The 23211-nt window shown below is 34.3% G+C and overlaps 1 protein-coding gene across 2 annotated transcripts; it reads right to left on the reverse strand.

Annotated features, from left to right (window-relative positions):
* Window positions 1-747: 747 nt before the first annotated feature.
* On the reverse strand, window positions 748-15424 carry LOC132549521 (TRAF-type zinc finger domain-containing protein 1-like). Of its 2 annotated transcripts, XM_060213460.1 has the most exons (12): window positions 15157-15424; window positions 11741-11933; window positions 10982-11459; window positions 10223-10438; window positions 9380-9447; window positions 8505-8680; window positions 7925-8030; window positions 6064-6706; window positions 5384-5519; window positions 4075-4219; window positions 3292-3353; window positions 748-1984 (listed from the first exon to the last, which is right to left on the reverse strand). In XM_060213460.1, the coding sequence occupies exons 1-11, from the start codon at window positions 15198-15200 to the stop codon at window positions 3309-3311; spliced, it is 2250 nt and encodes a 749-aa protein (XP_060069443.1). In that variant the 5' UTR covers window positions 15201-15424; the 3' UTR covers window positions 748-1984; window positions 3292-3308. The 2 variants fall into 2 exon arrangements, with proteins under 2 accessions (XP_060069443.1, XP_060069442.1); XM_060213459.1 differs by having other exon boundaries at window positions 748-3353.
* Between the last annotated feature and the right edge of the window lie 7787 nt (window positions 15425-23211).

A 23211-nucleotide genomic window follows, 5' to 3' on the forward strand; every position in this document is an offset into this window, starting at 1 on the left:
TTGTTTTCACTATGTCTGGAAAAATTGACTGATTGGACCTCTTTTTTCAAATATGCTCGTTATCTGTTATAGTTGTGCCTGACAAATCTTCAGATTCTCAAGGTGGCCACTGATGATAAACTTTGATAGTTCAGGTCATCTGATCCAAAGGGTCAGGATGACCTTTAACCAACATGTTTTGACCTTCACTGTTCACCATGTGTAAACAATTTTTTTTTCAATTTCAACTTCTCAAGTTCTTCTCATTGGATTGAAATGATCCCGAGAAGGTCCTGACAAAGTGTTATTTTTTGAGTTGATCTGAAATCCAATATGGCCACCATCTTGAAAAACACATTTAAAACTTCTATAACATATAAAGGTCTCTACAATCACATGATGGTTCAGGCCCATAAGCCTTTTTGTTGATATTTAAAGTTTGCGACAGACAAACCATTGATTAAGATTAACAGTTTCTCATCAAAACCAAGACAAAACTTCAGAAAGTTTCTTAATGGAAAAAAATGTATCACTGGAAAATTTCCAGTCAAGTGTATCTTTGAATTTGTCATGGGTTTTAAATACTGCACATTTATATACTGGTAGTGTCTGACAAAGTTTTTAACAAGCCAATAGCAGACAAGGACAATCTGCCATAGGACAGATATAGATCTTACAATGATAGGAGTCACGGTTCATCCAAGACCTGTTGTTATAGGACACAAAGACAATTTCATCATAATCAACCAAGATTTATTAACGAATATTTATTATGAAATTAAACGGGACTTCAATTGTGATCAACAATAATGCAAATTTCTTATTCTCAAAGAAAGATGTACCTCTAAAGCAGATCACATTGCCCATTACCCTCGACTCTGTTAAGCAAGATAACCTTAATCCACACTTCACTGACAGCCGGATTCAAGCAACTCATCCTATTTTTTTCATTTTTCTTTTTTACGAAGATGCTCATTCTCTTCTATCATTACATTTATAAAGGCACGCATAAGACCCATAATATAAGCTTTTCTGAAGATGTCTCACCCAAGCAAACCAAAAAAGGTGAAATATTTACAATATGTGTATATTGATGTCAAACAATGTATACGGACTTTTCAAAATTCTAAATTAAATATTTCCATGAAATGGAACAGAGTCAAAAGTGGATGGTATATTCTTGAAATATAAATAAGAACCAATACATATATTTTAGCGTATATATGAAACGGATCGAAGCGTGTTACAATATAAAGAAATCCTCATCATACCCTTTGAATATTATGACTACCTTTTGTGTACATGAACTGAGACTCGGGTAATAAAAACCATTCAATATGATTTTAACAGAAAATCAAGATTATATAATTCACCATCTATACTGACAAAATTCAGACAAAAATGATTACAACATATTTGTAACAATATATCAAATCAACAAGCAGACAGATTAACTAAAATACATTGTCAGCATTAAAAACCAAAACAAGATAGTATTGTCTAATGATAATAACAGCTACACTCACATCAAACATAAATAATACAAATATTAACATGAAGATATTTTCCGAAAATATCCCAATCATTTTAACAAAGTCTCAATGTTTTCTGAAAACACAAATTAGACAAGAGAAAAATAAATACTTATCATACTTATCACAAATCATTTAACTGACACTCATTGATACCTTGTTTAAAATTTTGAGCAAATCCTATGCCTCTACAGATTTCACAGACACAGAAATAAGTGCATTAGAGTGAGTTTCTTTAGGTTACATGTAATTAAAACAACCTCATAAGTGAAAAAGCAAATATATCAAAACAATGTACACATTATTTTCATAAAATCTATTTTTCTTGTTTTTTTCAAGTACACATTTTGTAGATTCTAAAGAATCTTCAGTATTCATGATGATTTTTACGACCAATCTGAGTGTAAATGACAGTTGAGCTACTTGGTGGTGGCAATCAATTCTGCTATCTTTTATTTTAGGGTAAGGCTTGGCTGAAAGAGCAAAAACAAAAAAAAAAGCAGTGGAAGTTGGACTAGATTGCAGTCAGTTGCCAGGATTTTTTTCTTTATGCATAAAACTGATTTAACTTGGTTTAATTTCAACTTTTCGCACATTGCATGCTCATATTGAGGAATATATAAAAGAACCGTGTCATAAACAAAACATTCTTGGTATCTAGGTTCTGTAAATTCTTAACAAAATTTTAAATTGTGATGTTTTCTTTCTTTCAATTCCTTTCAACAATTATCTGATACAGTATGACTAGTTATGATCAAATTAACAGTATATAAAAATATGTAGGACACTCAACACATTGCTGAAAGACTGTCAATGTTAACTGGATTTCTTCTTAAGTCCTGTACTCCTGTACATCACCTACACACCTCATGGTGTGGACAAATGTGTTCTGAGAAAGTCTGATGTTCAAGTGAAAGTTTACTAATATTAGACAAGCATATTCTGTCAAATGTATTTGAAACACCGCTACCCACAGCTGAATGGGAAAAAAACTGATATGTAACAATGGCAAGTGTTGACTCCATATATTACCAGGTATGTCCTTTATATAATTACAACAAGGGAAGACCATACTGATGGTCAACCTCATTCAATCTGTGATTGGTGAGTCAAGATCTTTAAGCTGACGTATGAAAACTAGCTTTGGAGGGATATATCACAAGACAGTGATCAATGGTTGACCAGGTTACAGAGGATCATAGTATCCAATGGTAGACCAGGTTACATAGATCATAGTATCCAATGGTAGACCAGGTTACAAAGATCAAAGTAAACAATGGTAGACCAGGTTACTAAGATCATAGTATCCAACAGTAGACCAGGTTACAAAGATCAAAGTATCCAATGGTAGACCAGGTTACAAAGATCATAGTATCCAATGGAAGACCAGGTTACAGAGATCATAGTATCCAATAGTAGACCAGGTTACAAAGATCAAAGTATCCAATGGTAGACCAAGTTACAAAGATCATAGTATCAAATGGTAGACCAGGTTACAAAGATCAAAGTATCCAATAGTAGACCAGGTTACAAAGATCATAGTATCCAATGGTAGACCACGTTACAAAGATCATAGTATCCAATGGTAGACCACGTTACAAAGATCATAGTATCCAATGGTAGACCAGGTTACAATAAAATTATCCAAGAGCAGACAGGAATACAGAGGATCAGGTTACAAAGATCATAGTATCCAATGGTAGACCTGGTTACAATAAAATTATCCAAGAGCAGACAGGAATACAGAGGATCACAGGTTTCCTTTCACAGACAAGCTTACATAAAGAATTCCATGTATCAGTGGTAGGGATCACGATCTCGACGGGCACGTGTAGGGGCTCTCTGCAAATCAATACAAATAAATCTCAATTATATACAATGTACATAAAAAGAACAAACCCAATTTGTCAATTTTATATTTGATATTTGTTTTCAACTTTTAGTGGTAATTGAAAAGAAATCTTTAAAAGCCAATCTAGTATTCTAAACATAATAAGCATTATTGAATCAATACAGGTCTAGTTGTCTACCAGCCTGCTACAAGCTATTAAACAAAGATGTTTGCCTCTGGTGAAAAGGTAGAGAGATAGAAAGTGTATCATTTCTACGTAAATACTTTGATAGAACAGCACCCAAAATTTTCATGTAGGTATTCTGTAAATATATAACTTGATCCTTGGAGCTGAGGTATCTTTTAAGAAACTAGGAAATATCTAAATGTAACACCTGAATTCCTACATTCCCGTGTTTTTAAGTATCAAAATTTGACAATTTCGATCAATTATGTCAATGGCCTTGACTTAACTTTGGAACAGAAAACAAATTTTTTTTGAGGAAAAGTCATAATTATCCTTTGCTTTCAGTTGTCTCAAAATCCCTTCTTGTCAAAATCATAATAAGAGTCTGGACAACACAGGACAGACATGGGTAAAACTACATATATCCCCTATAAAATGACAGGGACATAACAAGGTACAATAATATTTTCTTAAAATCAACCTCAGCTATACATGTTTTCAAAAATCTCTTTAAATATTTGGATAAATAGGTCTAGGACACTTACAGTAGAGCGGGTGTTTGTCGAGCTAGAACTGGTTGCCTGTCCATGTGAGAAGATGCCATTCCCTCTGTCCCGTCTGGCTGACCCTGGAGTTGTAGATGTAGTGCGAATGCTGGATGCTGCCAGGTCCTCAGAGGCCTGTGAATTTCTGTTAAAAGTGTAAAATTTTGAACTGACATACCAATGCATAAAATGAAATGACTCAAATCAAACAACATAACCTCATGAATATATCATGTATTCATACAAAGGCATTTTGAAATGATCTTCAGTAAATTAAAATCACATGCAACAAATGGCAACAATTATTGACTTTTAACTAACAATGTAACCAATGTATACCGAGTGAAAAATTATCAAGTAAGTTTTGTACCCAGACAAAATTGATGTTTCTTAAATTGTAATATTTAGACATGATGTATATGTAATTGATGTTCCCCACAATGTAATACCCAAACACAATTGATGTTCCCTACAATATAATACCCAAACACAATTGATGTTCCCCACAGTGTAATACCCAAACACAATTGATGTTTCCCACAGTGTAATACCCAAACACAATTGATGTTCCCCACAGTGTAATACCCAAACACAATTGATGTTCCCACAGTGTAATACCCAAACACAATTGATGTTCCCCACAATGTAATACCCAAACACAATTGATGTTCCCCACAGTGTAATACCCAAACACAATTGATGTTTCCCACAGTGTAATACCTAAACACAATTGATGTTCCCACAGTGTAATACCCAAACACAATTGATGTTCCCCACAATGTAATACCCAAACACAATTGATGTTCCCTACAATGTAATACCCAAACACAATTGATACCCAAACACAATTGTAATACCTAAACACAATTGATGTTCCCACAGTGTAATACCCAAACACAATTGATGTTCCCCACAATGTAATACCCAAACACAATTGATGTTCCCTACAATGTAATACCCAAACACAATTGATGTTCCCCACAATGTAATACCCAAACACAATTGATGTTCCCCACAATGTAATACCCAAACACAATTGATGTTCCCCACAATGTAATACCCAAACACAATTGATGTTCCCACATTGTATCTATACACAATTTGTATCCCCACAATGTAATACCCAAATACCATTGATGTAATACTCAGATAAAACTGATATTCTGTAGTGTAATATCTAGACATATTGTATATCCCTGAAGTGTAATACACAAACACAGTTATGTTCCCCAAAGTGAAATATCTAGCCATATTGTATATCCCTGAAACTGATGTTCCAAACAGCGGTAATATCTCCACAAGGTAATACCTAGCCCTCCTGGATCCAGTTGTACCACTAATTCCTAATGTTGACCTATTTCCTGGAATGAGGTCAAGTTCATTTTGGACGTCACGAGCTGTCAGTGGTTCTTTGGGCCTCCTGGAAGGTGCAGCAGCATCATTGCCTGAATAAGACAGAATAATGCTTAAAATCCAATGACATTATGAAACATATGTATTTGACATTTAACTTCTCTTAATTACAAATTATAATACACTGACTATGAATCGTCAACAGGACTGTGACGTACTTACATTTAATGTATACAAAGCATTACCTCTAAATTACTAATTACACTACTTCTGTCTGTCCTATTAGTGTAACTACACTACTTCTGTCTGTCCTATTAGTGCAACTACACTACTTCTGTCTGTCCTATTAGTGTAACTACACTACTTCTGTCTGTCCTATTAGTGTAACTACACTACTTCTGTCTGTCCTATTAGTGCAACTACACTACTTCTGTCTGTCCTATTAGTGTAACTACACTACTTCTGTCTGTCCTATTAGTGCAACTACACTACTTCTGTCTGTCCTATTAGTGCAACTACACTACTTCTGTCTGTCCTTTTAGAGTAACTACATAACTTCTATCTGTTCCACCAATGTAACTACACTACTTCTGCCTGTCCTATATGTGTATCTAACCTTGTGTTACTATACATTACCTCTGCTTGTTCTACTTGTGTTGCCATATAAGCTGGAGGTATTCACATCATACTTCTGAGATGTCCTTACACTATGGCTGGGCACTGAGGGGCCACCCAGCGGCCGTGTCTGTCTGGATGAATTCAAATTGTCCTTACTAGTTTTCCTAGTGGAAGATGTTTGGGTCACATGACCAAGAAGATCATGTGATGGTCTAACAGAGTTTGTGGGATCAACTTGGAGGAGACTATCAAGGGTACTCTTAGTACCAAGATTCCTTCGCCCCACTGATTTCCCTGTCCTAGGACGTGGAGTCACATCCTCCTCATCTTCATGGGAATTTTGATGCCTAAGAGCGCGACGCTCCGCTCTCTTTTGGTAGGTGTCATCAGCTGCTACACCATACCTCTCCATGGTAGATTTTAGTTGCTGTGAATGTTTTGGTATATGGTTGGAACTTGTTCGTGAAGAGGTACCAGCCTGTCTACGACGATTGTCTGGACTTTCACTTAATATACTCGCTATATCAGGTGCAGGCTGTCGTTTTCTTACACGTGAGGGCTCATCCACTGTCGGTAGATGTCTGTTTGAGGGATCTATGTTCCTACTAGTTGAGGAGGGTGTTACTCTGGGTGTTACAGTTTCATTGGCATTACATACAGCCTACAACACAATTATACATAGCATTTATTGATCCTAATTATGCACTTCTATCTAAATTATGAATATATTTGATGTGATTTCATGTATTCAAATTTTAGTCCAATTATAAACAAGAAATCCTCTAAGGATCGATCTTGGCATCCATCATTGCCTGATTTTTCATCTTTTCACTTTTTCGTGTGAAATTTGAAAATTCTTCTAAAGAAATAGAGATAATAGTAATTCACTGCCAAATACAAGATTAAAGCCCGAGGTCCATTTCAATTTTCTTATTGGTCCCAAAATCAAAAGGGCATGCCTATAGAGAAAAGGGAACCTACACATGAAATCTAAGAATGATCCATCTGGTTTTTTCTCAAGAAATATTAACAACAAATTGATATTGTAAAAATCCCAGATGACTGCCTTTCAGCCAATTTCTTGTTCTCATTTTTTCTCTGATCAGTTCAAAAATCAAAACTGTATGACAAGGGACCAAGGGACATCTCCATATGAAGTATGAAATAGATACCTCTGGTACTTCTCAAGAAATAGTAACAACAAACTTTCATTGTCAATATCAATGATGGCTGCTTGTCAACCATTTTGATTTTCTAATCAATTCCAAAATCAAAAGTTCACAACTGGGGACCAATGTAAACCTACATTTCATATTTGAGAAAGATTCGTAATTTTTATTATCAAAATCCAGGAAGGCCACATGTAAGCCATTTTGTAATTTCTGACCTGTCCAAAAATCAAAATAGAACAACATGGGAACAAGAGACAACTAGCAACCACAAGAAACTTTCATAAGAAAGTTGTGGAACCTTTCACAAAACATTGAAACAAACTTTCATTATCAAAATCAGAGATGGCCATTTTGCTTTTTAGTATGAGTCCAAAAATTTTAAAAAGTTAAAACTGGAGACCAACGGGAACCTACATAAGAAATTTGACAAAGATTCATCCACAATTCTCAAGAAATGGAGACAACAAGAATGGTTTACAGACAGACAACAGATGGAGACCATGAACGATAATCCATGGACATAGGGTGATTTGAAAAATCCAACATCTGACGATGATGATGGACTAAAAATAAATGCTTGAGAACATAATTTATCATAACATAATGACACTATCCTTATCTACCATGGAGATGTCTGTTGGTTACCATATCACAAAAATATAGGAATACTCAAAATACATATTTGAGGACAAAACTACATTATTCACCTGGTGTTGCACTAAGATTTCATGGGGAAATAACTCCTCACAGAATTCACAGGGCAGCAGGAAATCTTCAGCAAAATCCTCTTCTGGTGAGATCATTTGTTCAAACCTGGCAGCCAAGCAAGCAATCGAGATTAGCAATCACAGTATAAGAGTTTTAGAAATAGAAAGTGTAACAGTGGTTAACAACTGAAGTACAATCATTCAATGGATCTACAAATTTTATTCATGATCGGGTCGCTGAGTGACACAGTGGCAATGCACTGGCCTTTCACCTAGATGTTCAGGGTTCAATTCCTCAAGTGGACATCAAAAAGTATGTCCCCTGGGTACTCTACTTTCTTCCTACAGTAAGGCCTCTCACATGCTTCCATCTGGGCCAACAAGAGTGATTAATATAAGCTTATATCTTGTTTTTCACAACTGTTGACAAATAAATAAGTTTAATTCAAATGAATTTATGATTCGGGAGCTGCAGTATAAACAAGCAAAAGGAGAAAGACAATAAAAGGATAAAAAGAATTTTGGAGAATCTCATTCAAACAACAACTTTACAGCATTGTCTTTGTTGGCATAAACCCACCATTGTTGTTGTGGAGCAGAGGATTCTGGTACAAGGTTATTGATGATTGGGGGAGGCTGTCTACTCTCAGGGGCTGTCCCTCTGTATCGGTTGTCCTCTGTTCGCTCATGAATTGGACTTTCTGAGGAAGCTGCATGGGGCATCAGAGAACTCAGAGGGTCTTCTATGCAGTTGCTCTGGAAAGTTGCATAATTAAGTTATTACTCAAATATATTCAATTTCTGGACATGATAGTATTATAAGTTTTGATTTTGATGTCCTGTTAATCAACTTGTTACATTCTACTTGAATCATTCAATCTATACCTAAAGCAATGGTGCAATTATGTGAAGCATTTTCAATGCTTCCATTATGATATACAAATTCACTGACAGCAATCAGTACAGCGCCGACATGTACATGGTGCAAGCTCTATTCCTTAAACAAGAAAAGGTTGATACACATATATGGATGATACAAACTTCTGAAACTGACTCATTTTAATACATTTTATGAAATCTTGATTGGTAAACATTGGCCTCATGTAACAAGCAGAGGTATGTAGTTTGATGTTCTCTGTCTGAGAAAAATTGTTTCTAATGAAACTGAGAAACAAACTAGTCTGTGTTGACAATGTTGCCTCCTGCATGTTGTTCAGTAAGGCAGCCACTAGCTACTACAATGAAGGTGAAATTTATCATTAAAAATTGCATTAAGGTAAACAATCATAGCTGTTGATACAGGTTTGATGTGCTTATTACTTATTTAAGTTCTAAAATCACAGAAATTTAGAATGTATCTATTTTTACATATGTATTGATGGACAGGTGCAGTTGAAAATCAACTATTTCATGATAGAGACATCAATGTAATGCCATACAATCAAACATATCTACCTGATGAATAACGAGGTCATCTACTGGAATAGCCTGGCCACAAAACTCGCACGGTAAAACAGACAGATCTGAAACCCAAACATTGAATCTGAAAACAAAAATGAATTAACAGTACGCCAGCACATCAATAACTGTATAACCTGTTTGGTTGATCAGTCATTAAGCAAATCCAATGTTTGAAATGATACAACCAAGACAAAGAGGTACTTTAAAGTATTTTTATGCAGAGTCTGTAGACCATATAAAAAGGAAAATAATACTACACATACTGGGGGTTTTGAGACTATTTGATCTATCTTTATATGAAGTTTAGTGATAGTTTGTTAAGCAATAAGAATCTAAACACAAAACTTTAAACTAAAATGTTGGCGATGCTGTTGTCGCCACAAAAGAAACACCATAGTCTTGCTCATGTGACTTTTAATCTCACATGAGGCAGCCATAGATCATGGCAAATTTTGCCCCACTGCTATCACAACATTCCTAAACACAACCTTTTCCAAACATTTCTGGCAAAACTTTGCAATCAAAATGATGATCAGAAGAACAGTACATCATATAAATATTTGTTAATCTTCTGATGTAGGTCTCCCACATTTACTTGAGGTGTAAAACATGCTACATGTTGTTCATATATTGATCTCATGATTTAATTGGTGAATTTAAACCTGTCATACCATAAGGAAAATCACTTTGTCTCTTCTTGTCCATGTCAATGTTCTTGCCAATAAAACTAATAATATTGAACAGATTACATATCATTCGAAATGTCATTAACCTGATGTCTAATTTATCTAATCTAAGTAACCAATTTATTTTGGAATTAGATCAAACAAGACATGCCTCCAAAACTTGAGTGTAAGTTTGCTGGATTTCCGAAGCCGTCCTCATACAGAGGACTGTCTGGGGTGAGAGAAACTCTTGGTTTGTCTATAGTCCGTATATACTGATCAATGCCATCGGCACTGTGAAGGTCATCGGACAGAGCCATAGCCAGAAGTCTGTCCTGCTCCTCATTGTAGATGGGACCCATCGCAGACTGACCACTGCTGGATTGCTCTTAAAAGGATGAAAACAGATTAAGTTAATACATAACGATTCCACTTCATGTATGGTAAGTTACAGTGTAGTTTTTTCCATGCTGATATTTCACAGGTGTTCTGGTTTGCACTAGTTCACAGGTATTAAATTTTGCACACACATCTATATACCAGACATTGTAATAAAGGCCCTTCACATACTTATTCAAAATTTCATTCACTGTAAAATAGTTTCTGTATATTTATTTGCCCTATCTTAATTGACAGCAATATAGTAAAAGTAACCCCCTTAAATATAACCAATTTTGTAATACTTTGTAACAATAGCTGAACAGTTACACAATATCAATGTGGTTACCAGTAGTTCAGCTTCGGGTTGTGGTAGGGGAGTTTATTATATGATTTTCATCGGTGAACTATATGGGTGTTATTTCCATTGATCAGCATATCTTCATACACCTGTTTATGTGTCACAAAATCATAAACATGGGGAAATTTATGAAACTTAAGACTTCCATATGTTAAGCTTAAATTCCATGGGATAGAACATGTCAAAATATACCTCTCAGACGGTTAAGATCAGATTTCTTATTTTTGTCGTTTGATTTCTTTCCTGTTGCCTTTTTGGTTTTTACAGCTTCAGAACGACTTCTATGGACACTTGAACCTTCTGCTGCTCCAGAAATTTCTGGCTTTGTCAGAATTCTCTGAATTTCTTTAAACTCAAAAGAATTCATATTTCCTGAGCCAAACAACATGTCGTCAGAAAAGGCTGCACTAGCTCCTTCACCATTGCTGGTAGCACCATTACTATTGGACATCTGTCTATTAACTTCCTTACTATTTGTTAGTTTTGGTTGTGGGTAGGTACAATTACTGTCCTCATGTTTAACCTGATCTTTGATCATGATATACTGGCCACAGCGAGCACAAGGTTCTGTTCGTGTGCCACAGTAGCCAAGATGTGTCTCAAGATCCTGCTGAGCAACATCCATTTCACAATATGCACACTTCATTTGGCGTTTCGGACATTCTTGTTCCTGTAGATAAAGAAAATGAAACTTCATTATCACATTCAATATCAGTGTCCTTTTGAGTGAAAAGAAACTAAATTGAATTCATCTTCAGATTCATATGTAAATGTATTAACATATCTTAAATAATTCACATTCCAAATTAATCTTTTTCCATCAACAAAATATTAAATAGATATACATGTATATATCATATATAATCTCCCTCCAAGAAGTATTATACAACATGTTTCCTCTAAATTGGTCTGTAAATTATATGCACATTATGTATATTAAACATGCTATACCTCATGTTCTTCCAAATACATTTTTTCCACTGCCTGGTTACATTTTCCACAGTTGATTTTGGCATGGCTTTCCTCAAAGTGGATCTCCATCTCAGCCTTGGGGATTGGCTCCTGACAGTGTGTGCAAAGTGAGATATGCCGTCTGCAATGCATCTCGTGCATCATGAAATTTGTGGCATTTATCTCTCTTTTGCTGGAAAAGTAATTAAACTTCATTATGTTTTTTATTTTTCCTCTCTTTTTTTTGAGGGAGTGGGGTTATTTATTGAAAGTCCAATTATATGCAAATAAATCTTGTACAAGTACTATTATATAAATTACAACTTCATACATTGCATCTTGATATATTACTGACACAAAATACCACATTACTGAGACCAGGTATAAAAACTTAACTTTGAGTTAAATGTGAATTACAAGATATTAAAAACCTCACCAAGAACATATATCTTACATATAATGTTCCAGTGTCTTCTAGTTTAAGAGATAGAATTCTGACAAACTTTCTAATTGATGCAGGTCAAAGGTCAAAATGATCTATTTTCGATACATGACACATCACCTCACTAAGATGGCCTCACACCCTTAGCATGATCTTCCAGGGACAAGCAGTGTAGATGATAGAGACTAAAGCATTTTTCTTTGATATAGCTAAAAGGTCAATATATAGATCCGAGTGACTGATTTGGTAGTGTAGGAGAAAGAATCTAAAATTCATTTGGTGAAGGTTAGAGGTCAAAATATAATCAAAATGACTTTTACTTTTAATACATGACACCACCTCACCATGGTGAAACTCAGCCGTTAGTAGGTAGTTCCAGTGACTAGAAGTTTAGGACAGAGCCCTGTAGGCAAATGTTTTCTTCGATGTGAGTCTAAGGTCAAAATGTAGTCAGAATGGCCTACTTTTGATACATAACACACTACCTCACCTTGGTGAACCCACAACTTACACATGATGATCCAGTGTCTTCTAGTTTAGAAGATAGGTCTCAGACAAACTTTTAGTTGATGTAGTTAATATAGGTCAAAGGTCAAAATGAAGGTCAAAGTATCCTATTTTTGATATGTGACACACCATCTCACTAAGATGAACTCATACCTTTAACAATATGGTCCAGTGACAAGTAGCAGAGCAAATATAGTTTTAAAAAACTTTTCTTTTGATGAAGGTCAAAGGTCAAAATATAAGTCAGAATGACTTCTACTTTTGATACATGACACACCACCTCACCAAGGTGAAACCATAACATTAGTATGAAGTTCCAGTGACTAGTATTGTAGAAGATAGGGCCCTGCAGATAAATGTTTTCTTTGATGTGAGTCTAAGGTCAAAATGTATTTCAGAGTGACCTACATTTGATACATGACACATTGCCTTATCATGGTAAACCCATACAATTGGTATGATATTCCAGTGACAAGTAGTGTAGGAAGAAAACCTAGACACACATTTCCTTTGATGTACACCAAAGGTCTTAAAGGTCAGAGTGACCTACATCCACATGTGAATTCACATCCCAAGTTTGAAGTTCCTGTGATTAATTCTGTATAAGTGGAAGGACACAAAACTACAATAATGTTGGTTCCCAACAGGGGACTAATTAATATATAATATATATAGTTTCATGAAAGAAAGAAATCAGATTTATATTATGCTATAACAAAAATTATAGACACCATTACACAACAAAAGACTATCCTCATGTATTTGTCAATGTCAAGGATGTATAATAAAAAATAAACAACATCTAAAGCTGATTTCATGCATGTTTACTGAACTTATTTAAATTAAATTTAAATTTATGAGGGTAGAACTTATGGAAATTTTATCTTATTAGCCAAAACAAATTCTTGAATTCTTCAATTCTAGCTTCACAAATTGTGTTACATACTGCCTGTGTCATATGTAATAGTACCAGTTTCATTTTGTCAAAAAAAAAAAAAAATAAGACTTGACCAATGACTGAGTAATCAACCTAAACATTTGAAAACGTGATTCAACGTTTGATTTCAATAAAATTTGACGTAATCACCATTTTTAACATTTTTATCCAAATCGTGATGATTTGGAGAAAAGAATTATGCTATCAAACAATAATGATTAATTAGCTGATTCTTTAATACTCTGTCCAGAAAACTTAATACCAATCTTTTCAATGGTGACCTTTTAATATTGTTTGGTCTTATCATCAAAAGATTCTGATCAAATTTGCTTCATAATAAAAAACTTAACACTGACAATTGAAATGGTGACCTTGATATCGGATCAAATTTTCCAAATATTTCTATCAATTTTGCTTTGTAGCTCCTTCAACAGTTATTGTGTGATGTTGTATGATATTGCATTTTGTTGTTTTTTCTTATTTTGCTCTTTATTTTTAATCCAAAAAGGAAATCAAAGCTGGTGTTGAGACCCCTTTCACAAGCCTACCCTATCCCATAATGGTCCACTGTCTGAGAATCAAAGAGGTATAATAGAAATCTTAGTCGACTTCTATAGTCAGCCAGACATGAATGAAGCACAGAAACATCCAATGCCTGCTTACGTTATCATTCATCTGATACTCCCACTACAGCTTGTGAACTTCATTCTGCTGGCATGTATCTAAGACCAATGCAGCAGGCACAACCACGAAATGTTATATATGTGCAAGGTATGTACAATCATTCTGATATGGGAGTTATTTTTAGATGAGCTATTAGCCTCAATTCCCACAACACAATATTATCACTTAGCATAAAGCAATACACATGAGCACCTGTATCTTCAATTACTGGTCACTACCCGAAATAGTGCATCAAGGTTGGAATGTTTTACCACTGATAATTTTTTTTTTCATTTAGACTTTGACAAAATTTCAAATGGTTTTTATATTTTATGAATTAAGATACTGATGACAAGGTTACAAGAAGGTGGTGAAAATCTTCAGATTTCATTGAATTTTCTGACTTAATGGACAAATATTTATACTTTCCTGTGCAACTCATCCACATAGTAAGAACTAGTTATTATGATAACTCTTGGCAATGGTACCCATCAAAATTTTAGTAGTATGAACATTCTGGTCTAGTCAGGGGAAAAAAATTAAAAAAATAAATAAAAAAAAGGAGTACTGATATTTGTAACATTTCAACGTTTTGAATCACACTACAATGCACCTGCACTGTCTATACAGTACATGTAAATTGAATCAGGAAGGGAAATTAAATGACCATGAGAATTGTCTAAGTGAGTGACAATCTTATCCCAATGGAAACATTAAAGCTTTAGCCAAGTTAACGTCAGGCAAGGAAGTAAAATAATAACAATAACAACACAATAACAACAACAACAACAACAACACAACAACAGCATGTTGAGTGTAGACGTATTAAGATAAACGATCCCAATGTCAGTCATTAAGTATACTTACCAGTTTGAACAAAACTTCGTTTCAAGTGTCGTACTGTCTGCCATTATTTTGGTATCTTTAACGATGTAAAAAAAAAGACGATATATGGCTAAATCAAAACAATGGTTTGATTGTTTTTTCCCAGCAACACAATAGACAATGTGAAAGTAGTTGATTTCGGAATAAAAGTGATTCCATGAAAATAGCAAAAGTGAAACTAAAAAAGGTCGACCGATACATGACGTATCACACAGAGTTGATCAAGTTGTTCTGCCGCAATACAGTAAGAATGGATAGATTAGGTCACAGTTTCACAGTATTACTCTCCTCTGGCATGTACCTGTCATCGAAGTCAACACAAATATCCGTCAAGTAGTGTTGTTAAGGTTCTTTTGATTGGTCATTGTGTATGTTATATCGAGTTTGATTGGGTAAAAAGTTGGTAAATGTAACAGCTGACTATGTTTCCGGTTCCGGATGGAATAAGGTCACAGTGCACGTGTGTATCGTAGAACACCGGTAATATACAAGATCTATATATTGTGATTACCAAAAATCAAGATGGAAAATTTAACTGAGTCTCAAATGAAGGTGATCCAGGAAATCGAGGTGGAGATGAGTCAGAATCTTTACCAAAGGTGACTTTTAGTATGCTTATGTTGCGTCATGTAAATCATTTTCATTTGCAAGGACACAAACATGTGTGCTGATATTTTTCATCCTATGCAATAATATATATTTTTTTCTACAATTCATTCCAATACTTTAGATCCAATCAAAGAGGTTGGTATAGATACTTTCACTGACTCAATATCTGACATGTGTTCCAGTTCCAAGTTTCAGTGATAATTATCAGAGTTATAGCCCTTATTCATTTTCTGTTCATCATCTCGACGTCTGATAGGTGATTATTTGTGGCCTTGGGACCAGGCGCAAAATGATGTCATTGTGACTTTCATTTTAACCTATGACCCTGATTGAAATTACTCAGCATATGTATGATATGTAGGAATTAGGCATCAGGCAAATCCTATCTGAAAGATGAAAAGTAAAGCCTGAAATGAACTAAGCTTCTATTATAATTACTGAAACACAGGAATCCGACTAAAACAAGACATACAGTATATAAAATGTACCTAGGCATAGATACAGTATAATGTTTTTATTAAAATGCCATTAGATAATATAGCAATAAAAATTTGGAGTCATACCACACTGAGAAAGTTGATTTTAACATTAATTGGCTTGTTTTCGTACTGTAAAGTTATATACAAAATTGCTGTTTTAGTAACAGGCATTTAAATCCAAATTAACATATTCTAATAATAATAATGATAATAATAATAATAAACTTTATTTTCTGAGGATTACATATTTAGCCAACGGCTAATCTTCCATATGGTCCTCTTGTTAGTAAAATACAGTATATATGTGTTAGATAAAAGTTACATATTGTATATACATAGTAAACCTGTAGTAAGAAAGCAAGATATCATAGATAACAGTTTAGAATGGTATATCACAGGATGCATAAATATCATACATAATATTAAGTCAATTTAAACAGCTCCAGCCTTAAACATAATATAATAGTGTAGCAAAGAAAAATAAAAATGACATAAAAAAATACCAATAATAAAAAAATGTGTGTTTACAGTGTTGACACATGAAATACACTGGAGGATAAAGAGTTAATTATGGGTTAAAAATGTTATAGGTAAGATAATAGGATAATAATCTGCTAAAATATTGAATAGACTTTAAAAAGTTCTTTAGATAATTTTATTATGAAATCTGTTCATCCATGCTTCATGAGGCGATTGCTGAGGGAACGTTTAAAGGAGGCAAAACGTGTTGCCGTCCTTATCTCATTCGGCAAGTTGTTCCAGAGTTGGCTTCCTGCAACTACAAAATTATTGCCATAAAACTTGGTACAATGTTTAGGAATATGTAAAATATTGCTATGGCTTGATCTTGTACATCTGGTATCAATATCAGACTTCAAGTTAAACAAACTACATAAATATTCTGGAACAAGATGATGGACACATTTGTATACCATTGAACCTGTCCTGTAACGATAAAAATCAGCTGAAGGCAACCAGTTTAAAACACAAAACAAATCAGCAGATGGAGTGTCATATGGTACATCTAAAATCACCCTTGCTGCCTGCTTTTGAGCTTTGTAAAGCTTTTGTGACAGATTTTTTGAACATCCGCTCCAGACTGTTGAACAATACAGGAAGTGGGGAAAAACGCACAATTATAGTTACTTTGGATGTGATATATTCTTCAATTGAATGAAAACAAATATTCTTGTATTAAAGGATTAAGTTGTAAATTGTTGTAATCAAGTAAAAGTGGGATACAGCATGCACCACATCGCTGCTATTGGTAAATTTACACAAGAAAGGTAACTGTAATATTGGTCACACACTTGATCTCATTTTAAAACTGATGGCTGAGTAAGATTAATTCTCCTCTTGAGTACTGTTACCATACAAGTATCATTGGTAGCACATATTGGAAGGGATATATACAGCACATTGTGTTCAGATAAAGAGTGATGAGGTAATTTTATACAGAATAGGATTAGTAGTAGCTGGATTTACACAAGTAGTATACATTGTGTAAAAATTCAAAATTCCATAGGACTATTGATGATTATACATCTTTGGGAACAACTTGGTTTACAATAGTTTTAACTAGATCTTCTGAGAGTGAATATAAAAAAGGACTAAGTGACTTTTATTTGGATTTCCTACCACGTTCAAAATGTCAGATCTTGATCATGAGATGTTCTAATTTTCTTCTTTTACAGATTGACCAGTGTGTGCTTGAAGAAATGTATTCCACCAAATTATAAAGAGACTGAATTAAACAAAGGGGAAGGAGTTTGTATCGACAGATGTGTAGCAAAATATCTAGAAATCCATGAAATGATTGGAAAGAGGTTAAATTCAATACAACAGGAGCAAGCACAAGTACAGAAGTGAAGTATGCATACAACTTTAGTTTGAATTTAGAAAGATTATCCATTGAACAGGCAAAATGTGTCAGAAAGATTGCCTTTTGTGCTGTCGAGCATGTTGAAAAGATTCATGCCTGTGCAGTCAGACAGAGGTGTCTAAAGATACAAATCCAGCCGTCAGAGGAGGGCAATTTAAGGATGCTGTGATTCTAAAACCTTCACAATACCAATGAGTGAGACATTACATAACAACTCTGTGACAGTGGACCAAAGGATTATCAGGTGTTGAATATTTATGAGGCGTTATGTTTTATTAGGAAAATGATTCCTAAACATATTTAACTTGTGTTACAGGAATACATGTATCATTTTCTCTTGTGCTGTGATAACTTAGATTGAAATGAAGATAATGAAAATTAAATCACCAGATTTATAAAGTGTTTTAAACATGACTTGTTTAAGAAGGTTTTTTTTTTTAAGAAACATGTAACACAGTGGATCTGCATCAGTCCAGTCATAATCATTTCTTCCCATGTGGCTTTATTGTAAAACAGCTAGATAACTAGGACAGTTTTGAATTAAGGAAAATACTTTATTGATATAGAACCCGAAATTAATGGTGGCTGGTGAAAGTGTCTGTATTATCAGAATGGTAAACCAACAACATTATTGTGCCAGGATTTGTTGGCGGCTAAATAATCATGTGATTTTACTGGAAACCAAATCTCACTCGGAAATTATGTACCTCAGTGCAGAAATTGAAAGACATGTTTGATTTTGTCAATTAAATTGATTTTAGCGCTATGAAAAATACAAGTTTGACTCAGACTTTGTAATTGTGAATGTTTACTGAAATAATTATTGTCGTTTTGTTAGACTTGTCATTCCATCAAATTACATAAGATATACAGTTTTGTAAACTATTGTTATTATTGTTTTCTTTCAATGTAAAAATCATTTACTATGAAATCATATATTGTTGTGGAGCACAACTTTGGTAACTTTCCAAAAAGGTACAGTTTTGTTAGCACTCGATTTCATGGTTAAATCAGTCTTACAAAATCCACTAGTACCATATCCCATATCAACTTTTATCTGATTTATCATTATGATAACACATTAATCCACGGATTAATATAGTACCCACGTAGTCAATCAGAATAAATTCCCACAAAAATTAATGGCTTTACTGTAATACTAGACAAGTCTCTATATTTACTTGCTAAATGGGCAAATTAGCTTATGCTGTGATGTGGTGTCCAGGGTCCATCTGTATGCTGTTCATCCAGCATCACCCTGTCAGATTGAAGATCTGAGGTGTGTGGTTCAACGCTCCCTACCTGTTGCAGCTGCTGTTTTTTAGAGAACTTGGAAGCAGACTAGCCCATGCTGTCTTGGTTATGCTCGTGGACATTTTACCCCAGTTACTCTAAATGTCATGTGACAGACCACACAAATGATGTTTGGTAAAGTAGCCACCAGTGAGTGCAGCATTATTTAAAATTAAACTTTATTTATTTTACAACAATTGGGAAACAAGTAATTCCAACTTTATATCAATTATTGTTGGCCAAGATGGAGGCATGTGAGAGGTCTTATTGTGGGAGAAAACTGAAGTACGCGAGGAAAACCCACATGGTCAAGCATGTGATCCCATATGTTTTCATGTCCTTTCCTGGACATCTAGGTGACAAGCAAGTATTATATACTATAAAGTAATTTGCATTAAATGATCCTGACTGTTAAGATAGTGATAAACCCAGCAAACAAACCCATTTAAATGACTTCATTTCAATTTTCTAAGAAGCTTGAAGCCAAGATATTGAGTCAATAGTATGCTTGAGTTAAGAGTTTTCAAATTGTATACCTTAGCATACTTAAAGGGTCACAAAGGTCAAATGAGTTTGGATATTCAAATGACATCACTAACAGGTACAGGGTTGTGTTATTTGAACTGAAGCACGCTTTGATGAAGGGTTTCAAGGATGGCCAAATGAAATTTAACTGTGACCCACTGTTAGGTTGCAGGGTCCCAACAAAAATAATGGTGACATCAAAAGTCGAAATGAAACCGATTTTGAAATCTCAACAAAAATTCCAACAGAAAAACCAATAAAGTGACATTAAAATTATTGCAGAAACGAAAACTCAACAGAAATGAAAGAAAGTAAGTTACATCAAAATCCCATCCTCGATGCTCTGTGCACCCTTGGAACATGTCATGGTAAAACTGAAAGTTCCATGTGCGACACCTTGTGGACAGGTGAAAAAAATGGTTTGGTCATTTGATGTACATAGTACATAAAACAAATCTCTGGGTCACATAACGGTATATTATAATATTGTAAGTTTAGTGTGAATGGTCAGATTTTTTCTCCTGGAACCAATCAACTTACTTCGCTAGTGCCTTCAATTTTGCCAGAACATGTTCTTGATTGCAGAGAGCAAAAGTGATTGTAATCCTTGGAGTATTGAGGGTGTCAAAATCCCTATAAAAATGAAACAAAAGTGACATCAACATCCCTGCAGAAAAAGAAACCAATAAAGTGATATCAGATTCCCTGTAGAGGGTAATGTAACTTATAGTTGGTGTAGGATGTGTGCTCCCATTGAAAATCTGGTTCAAATGTTTTTAACATGTATTGGCAATTTGATTACAACTTTTAATGTGATATTTAGAGTAGAGATAAGGGACCAACTGTATGTACCCATGTTCACAGGGTCATTATACAGTACTATGGAATTAAAATATGAACAGAACAAAAGTAATCATAGGTGGATATGATCTTCTTTGATCAGTTCTATGTTTTGATTTTTTCATAACCTTATTCTTAATCAATCTTTTTTTCCTTTTTCATATCACATGTAAAGTTGTTTTTTAAGGAAAAAAAGAAAATTTTGATATGCTTGAAATCCTTCGTTAAATGCAAGCTTATAATTTGGTCTTTTGACTGAAAGAAGTAAAAAAAAAAAAAAAAAGACAAAAGAAATATTTCTGTTGGTTATGCATATTTTTCTTCTGATCTTGTCACCCATAAAATCATTGTGTAACCATACTTTCTTCTGACCAGCCTCAAAATTACATCTTTCACAATGAATGACCAGACAAACTTATATGTAAAATTTGAAAATGATACATTCTGTCTTTTCTGAGAAATGTCAAAATTCAAGATGGCCACCTGTCAGCTCATCTCAAAAAGAAAACAGTCTACCACCAGGAGATGTTCCAGTTTTGTAGGAGAGAGGACTTGTCATCTACAAAATCATCATAATCACTATAACTGATAGATGTAATCAATAAATTTCTTGTTATTTAAAGTCAATATATCTGAAGGTGAAATTAAAGGACATTGCAAGGTCTTTGTGACCTGTTTTGATAAGCTCATCAATAAATTCAGCCTCGTATGAAAACAAAAACAAGTCTGTCAACAGAGGGGTGCAGTTAGTTCCCATAAGTATGCCAAGTCTGTTGGAAGATCTTACTACTAAACTCGACAAAGATGTTGTCAACCAAAACCTTGATCATTTTTATGATTTTGTTCTCCGTATATTTTTTCTTTGATTTGGATGTAAGTTTTACAAAATACGCTTCAGTATAGTTCACAGACATATATTTGTACCGCCATTGGCCTTTCTTGGAGAAGAAAGCTCTAACAAGAGAATGAAGGCGTTACTTCAGTTTATAATGGGGTATGGTGGTGTACAGGGTGGAAAATTCAAATGTACTTATAGAGGAAATGATTTTTAGAAGAGGGTAATTCAACTTCTTGAGTAAAGAGTATCACAATAGGACTGTAACCTAGATTTGATAGTACTTAGAATGGTGGTAAGCAGTTAAGACAAAGGCTTGGTTAAACAGACAAACCAGAATAAAACGGGTTTTTTTTATTGAGTCTTGTGAAGTTTGGGGATCCAGTATAAATGAGGGAGGTCTGTATCCTTATCACTAATAGACAATCTAAATTATTGTAATACAGAAGCATGGATAACTTGTATTTCATCATTTGAAAGATTGCATAATGTTTGAAATTTTAAAAAAGATCCATCAAGTACCTTTTTAGAAATAAATATAGCAAGAACTGTTTATGGTAAGAAAGACTGATGATGGATTATGGACTCGGACTGCAGGGAAATTTGAACGGCCTACTATCTGATGATAATGGTGGGCTAAAAATACAATTGTCAACAATCATCACTACTCGCCAGTGAATGAAGCAGTACGTTACTGTAATACATATTACCAACTAGTTTACTGGCTGAGCTCAAGTTTTACAGTAGTATAATTATTTACAACTGGATGGCCACCAAGAAAGTGCACAACATTATCATTTGTCAGCTTACATTAAATGCACAGCATTGGGACGGACCAGATATATACATTGACCAAAGTTTCAATGATCCTATCTGTGATAGCTTTCAACTGATAATTAAGGTTTCCAACTCTAATCCTATTGAGAATGGCCCATTTCTCACACACATGTATTAAAAGTGTCTTATTATACATTTTACTCATTTTAATTATACAAACTGTCTTTTGAGGTTTGTTATATATGCAGATCTGTCACAAATACTGATGCACAGATGTGTGAACAGGGACAGGTGCAAAATCACCAGTGTCATTTGAAGTACATGGAAAGGAGAACATTGTTGTGCATTTGGATTTGCCCCATGAATCACATAGACGATGATGATGTTGATAATAATTAATCATGATATATATATATCAAGATGAAATAATCAGCATATTATTCTTTATTCATTATCGAGTATATACTTTTGAATGAATAATATAAAAAAAAATCGCCTATATGAATGTGAATATATATTGTTATGTCTTTAAGCTATGATGAAAGATTTGAAAAATAATAATGATAAAAAAAGATACAAATACACCATAGGGGTTGTCATTGTTACTGAATGTTGACCTAGACCCTAAAACGTCAAAAAAATTGTGTACACCTGTCTCTTGCTCCATGTGTACCTATAGGTGTAAAAAAACTCTGTAGTACTCCGGTCAAATCATGTCTAGTACTTTAGTGTGTGCCTTCCCGGTAAATCGATATCCGGTTCCGTTGGAGGGCACGTGTATATGTTTACTCTCAAGA

This window comes from Ylistrum balloti, unplaced genomic scaffold (genome assembly GCF_031769215.1).
Source record: "Ylistrum balloti isolate Yb309-2 unplaced genomic scaffold, AGI_CSIRO_Ybal_v1 Utg370064, whole genome shotgun sequence".
In the NCBI taxonomy this organism is placed as follows: Eukaryota; Metazoa; Mollusca; class Bivalvia; order Pectinida; family Pectinidae; genus Ylistrum; species Ylistrum balloti.

Coding starts and splice junctions, on each gene's coding strand:
- LOC132549521 (XM_060213460.1), bottom strand. CDS start 15,200: ATGGCAGACAGTACGACACTTGAAACGAAGTTTTGTTCAAACTG. Junction 6,707..7,924: donor AAATCTTAGTGCAACACCAG/GTGAATAATGTA, acceptor ATTGTGTTGTAG/GCTGTATGTAATGCCAATGA. Junction 3,354..4,074: donor CGACAAACACCCGCTCTACT/GTAAGTGTCCTA, acceptor ATTGATTTGCAG/AGAGCCCCTACACGTGCCCG.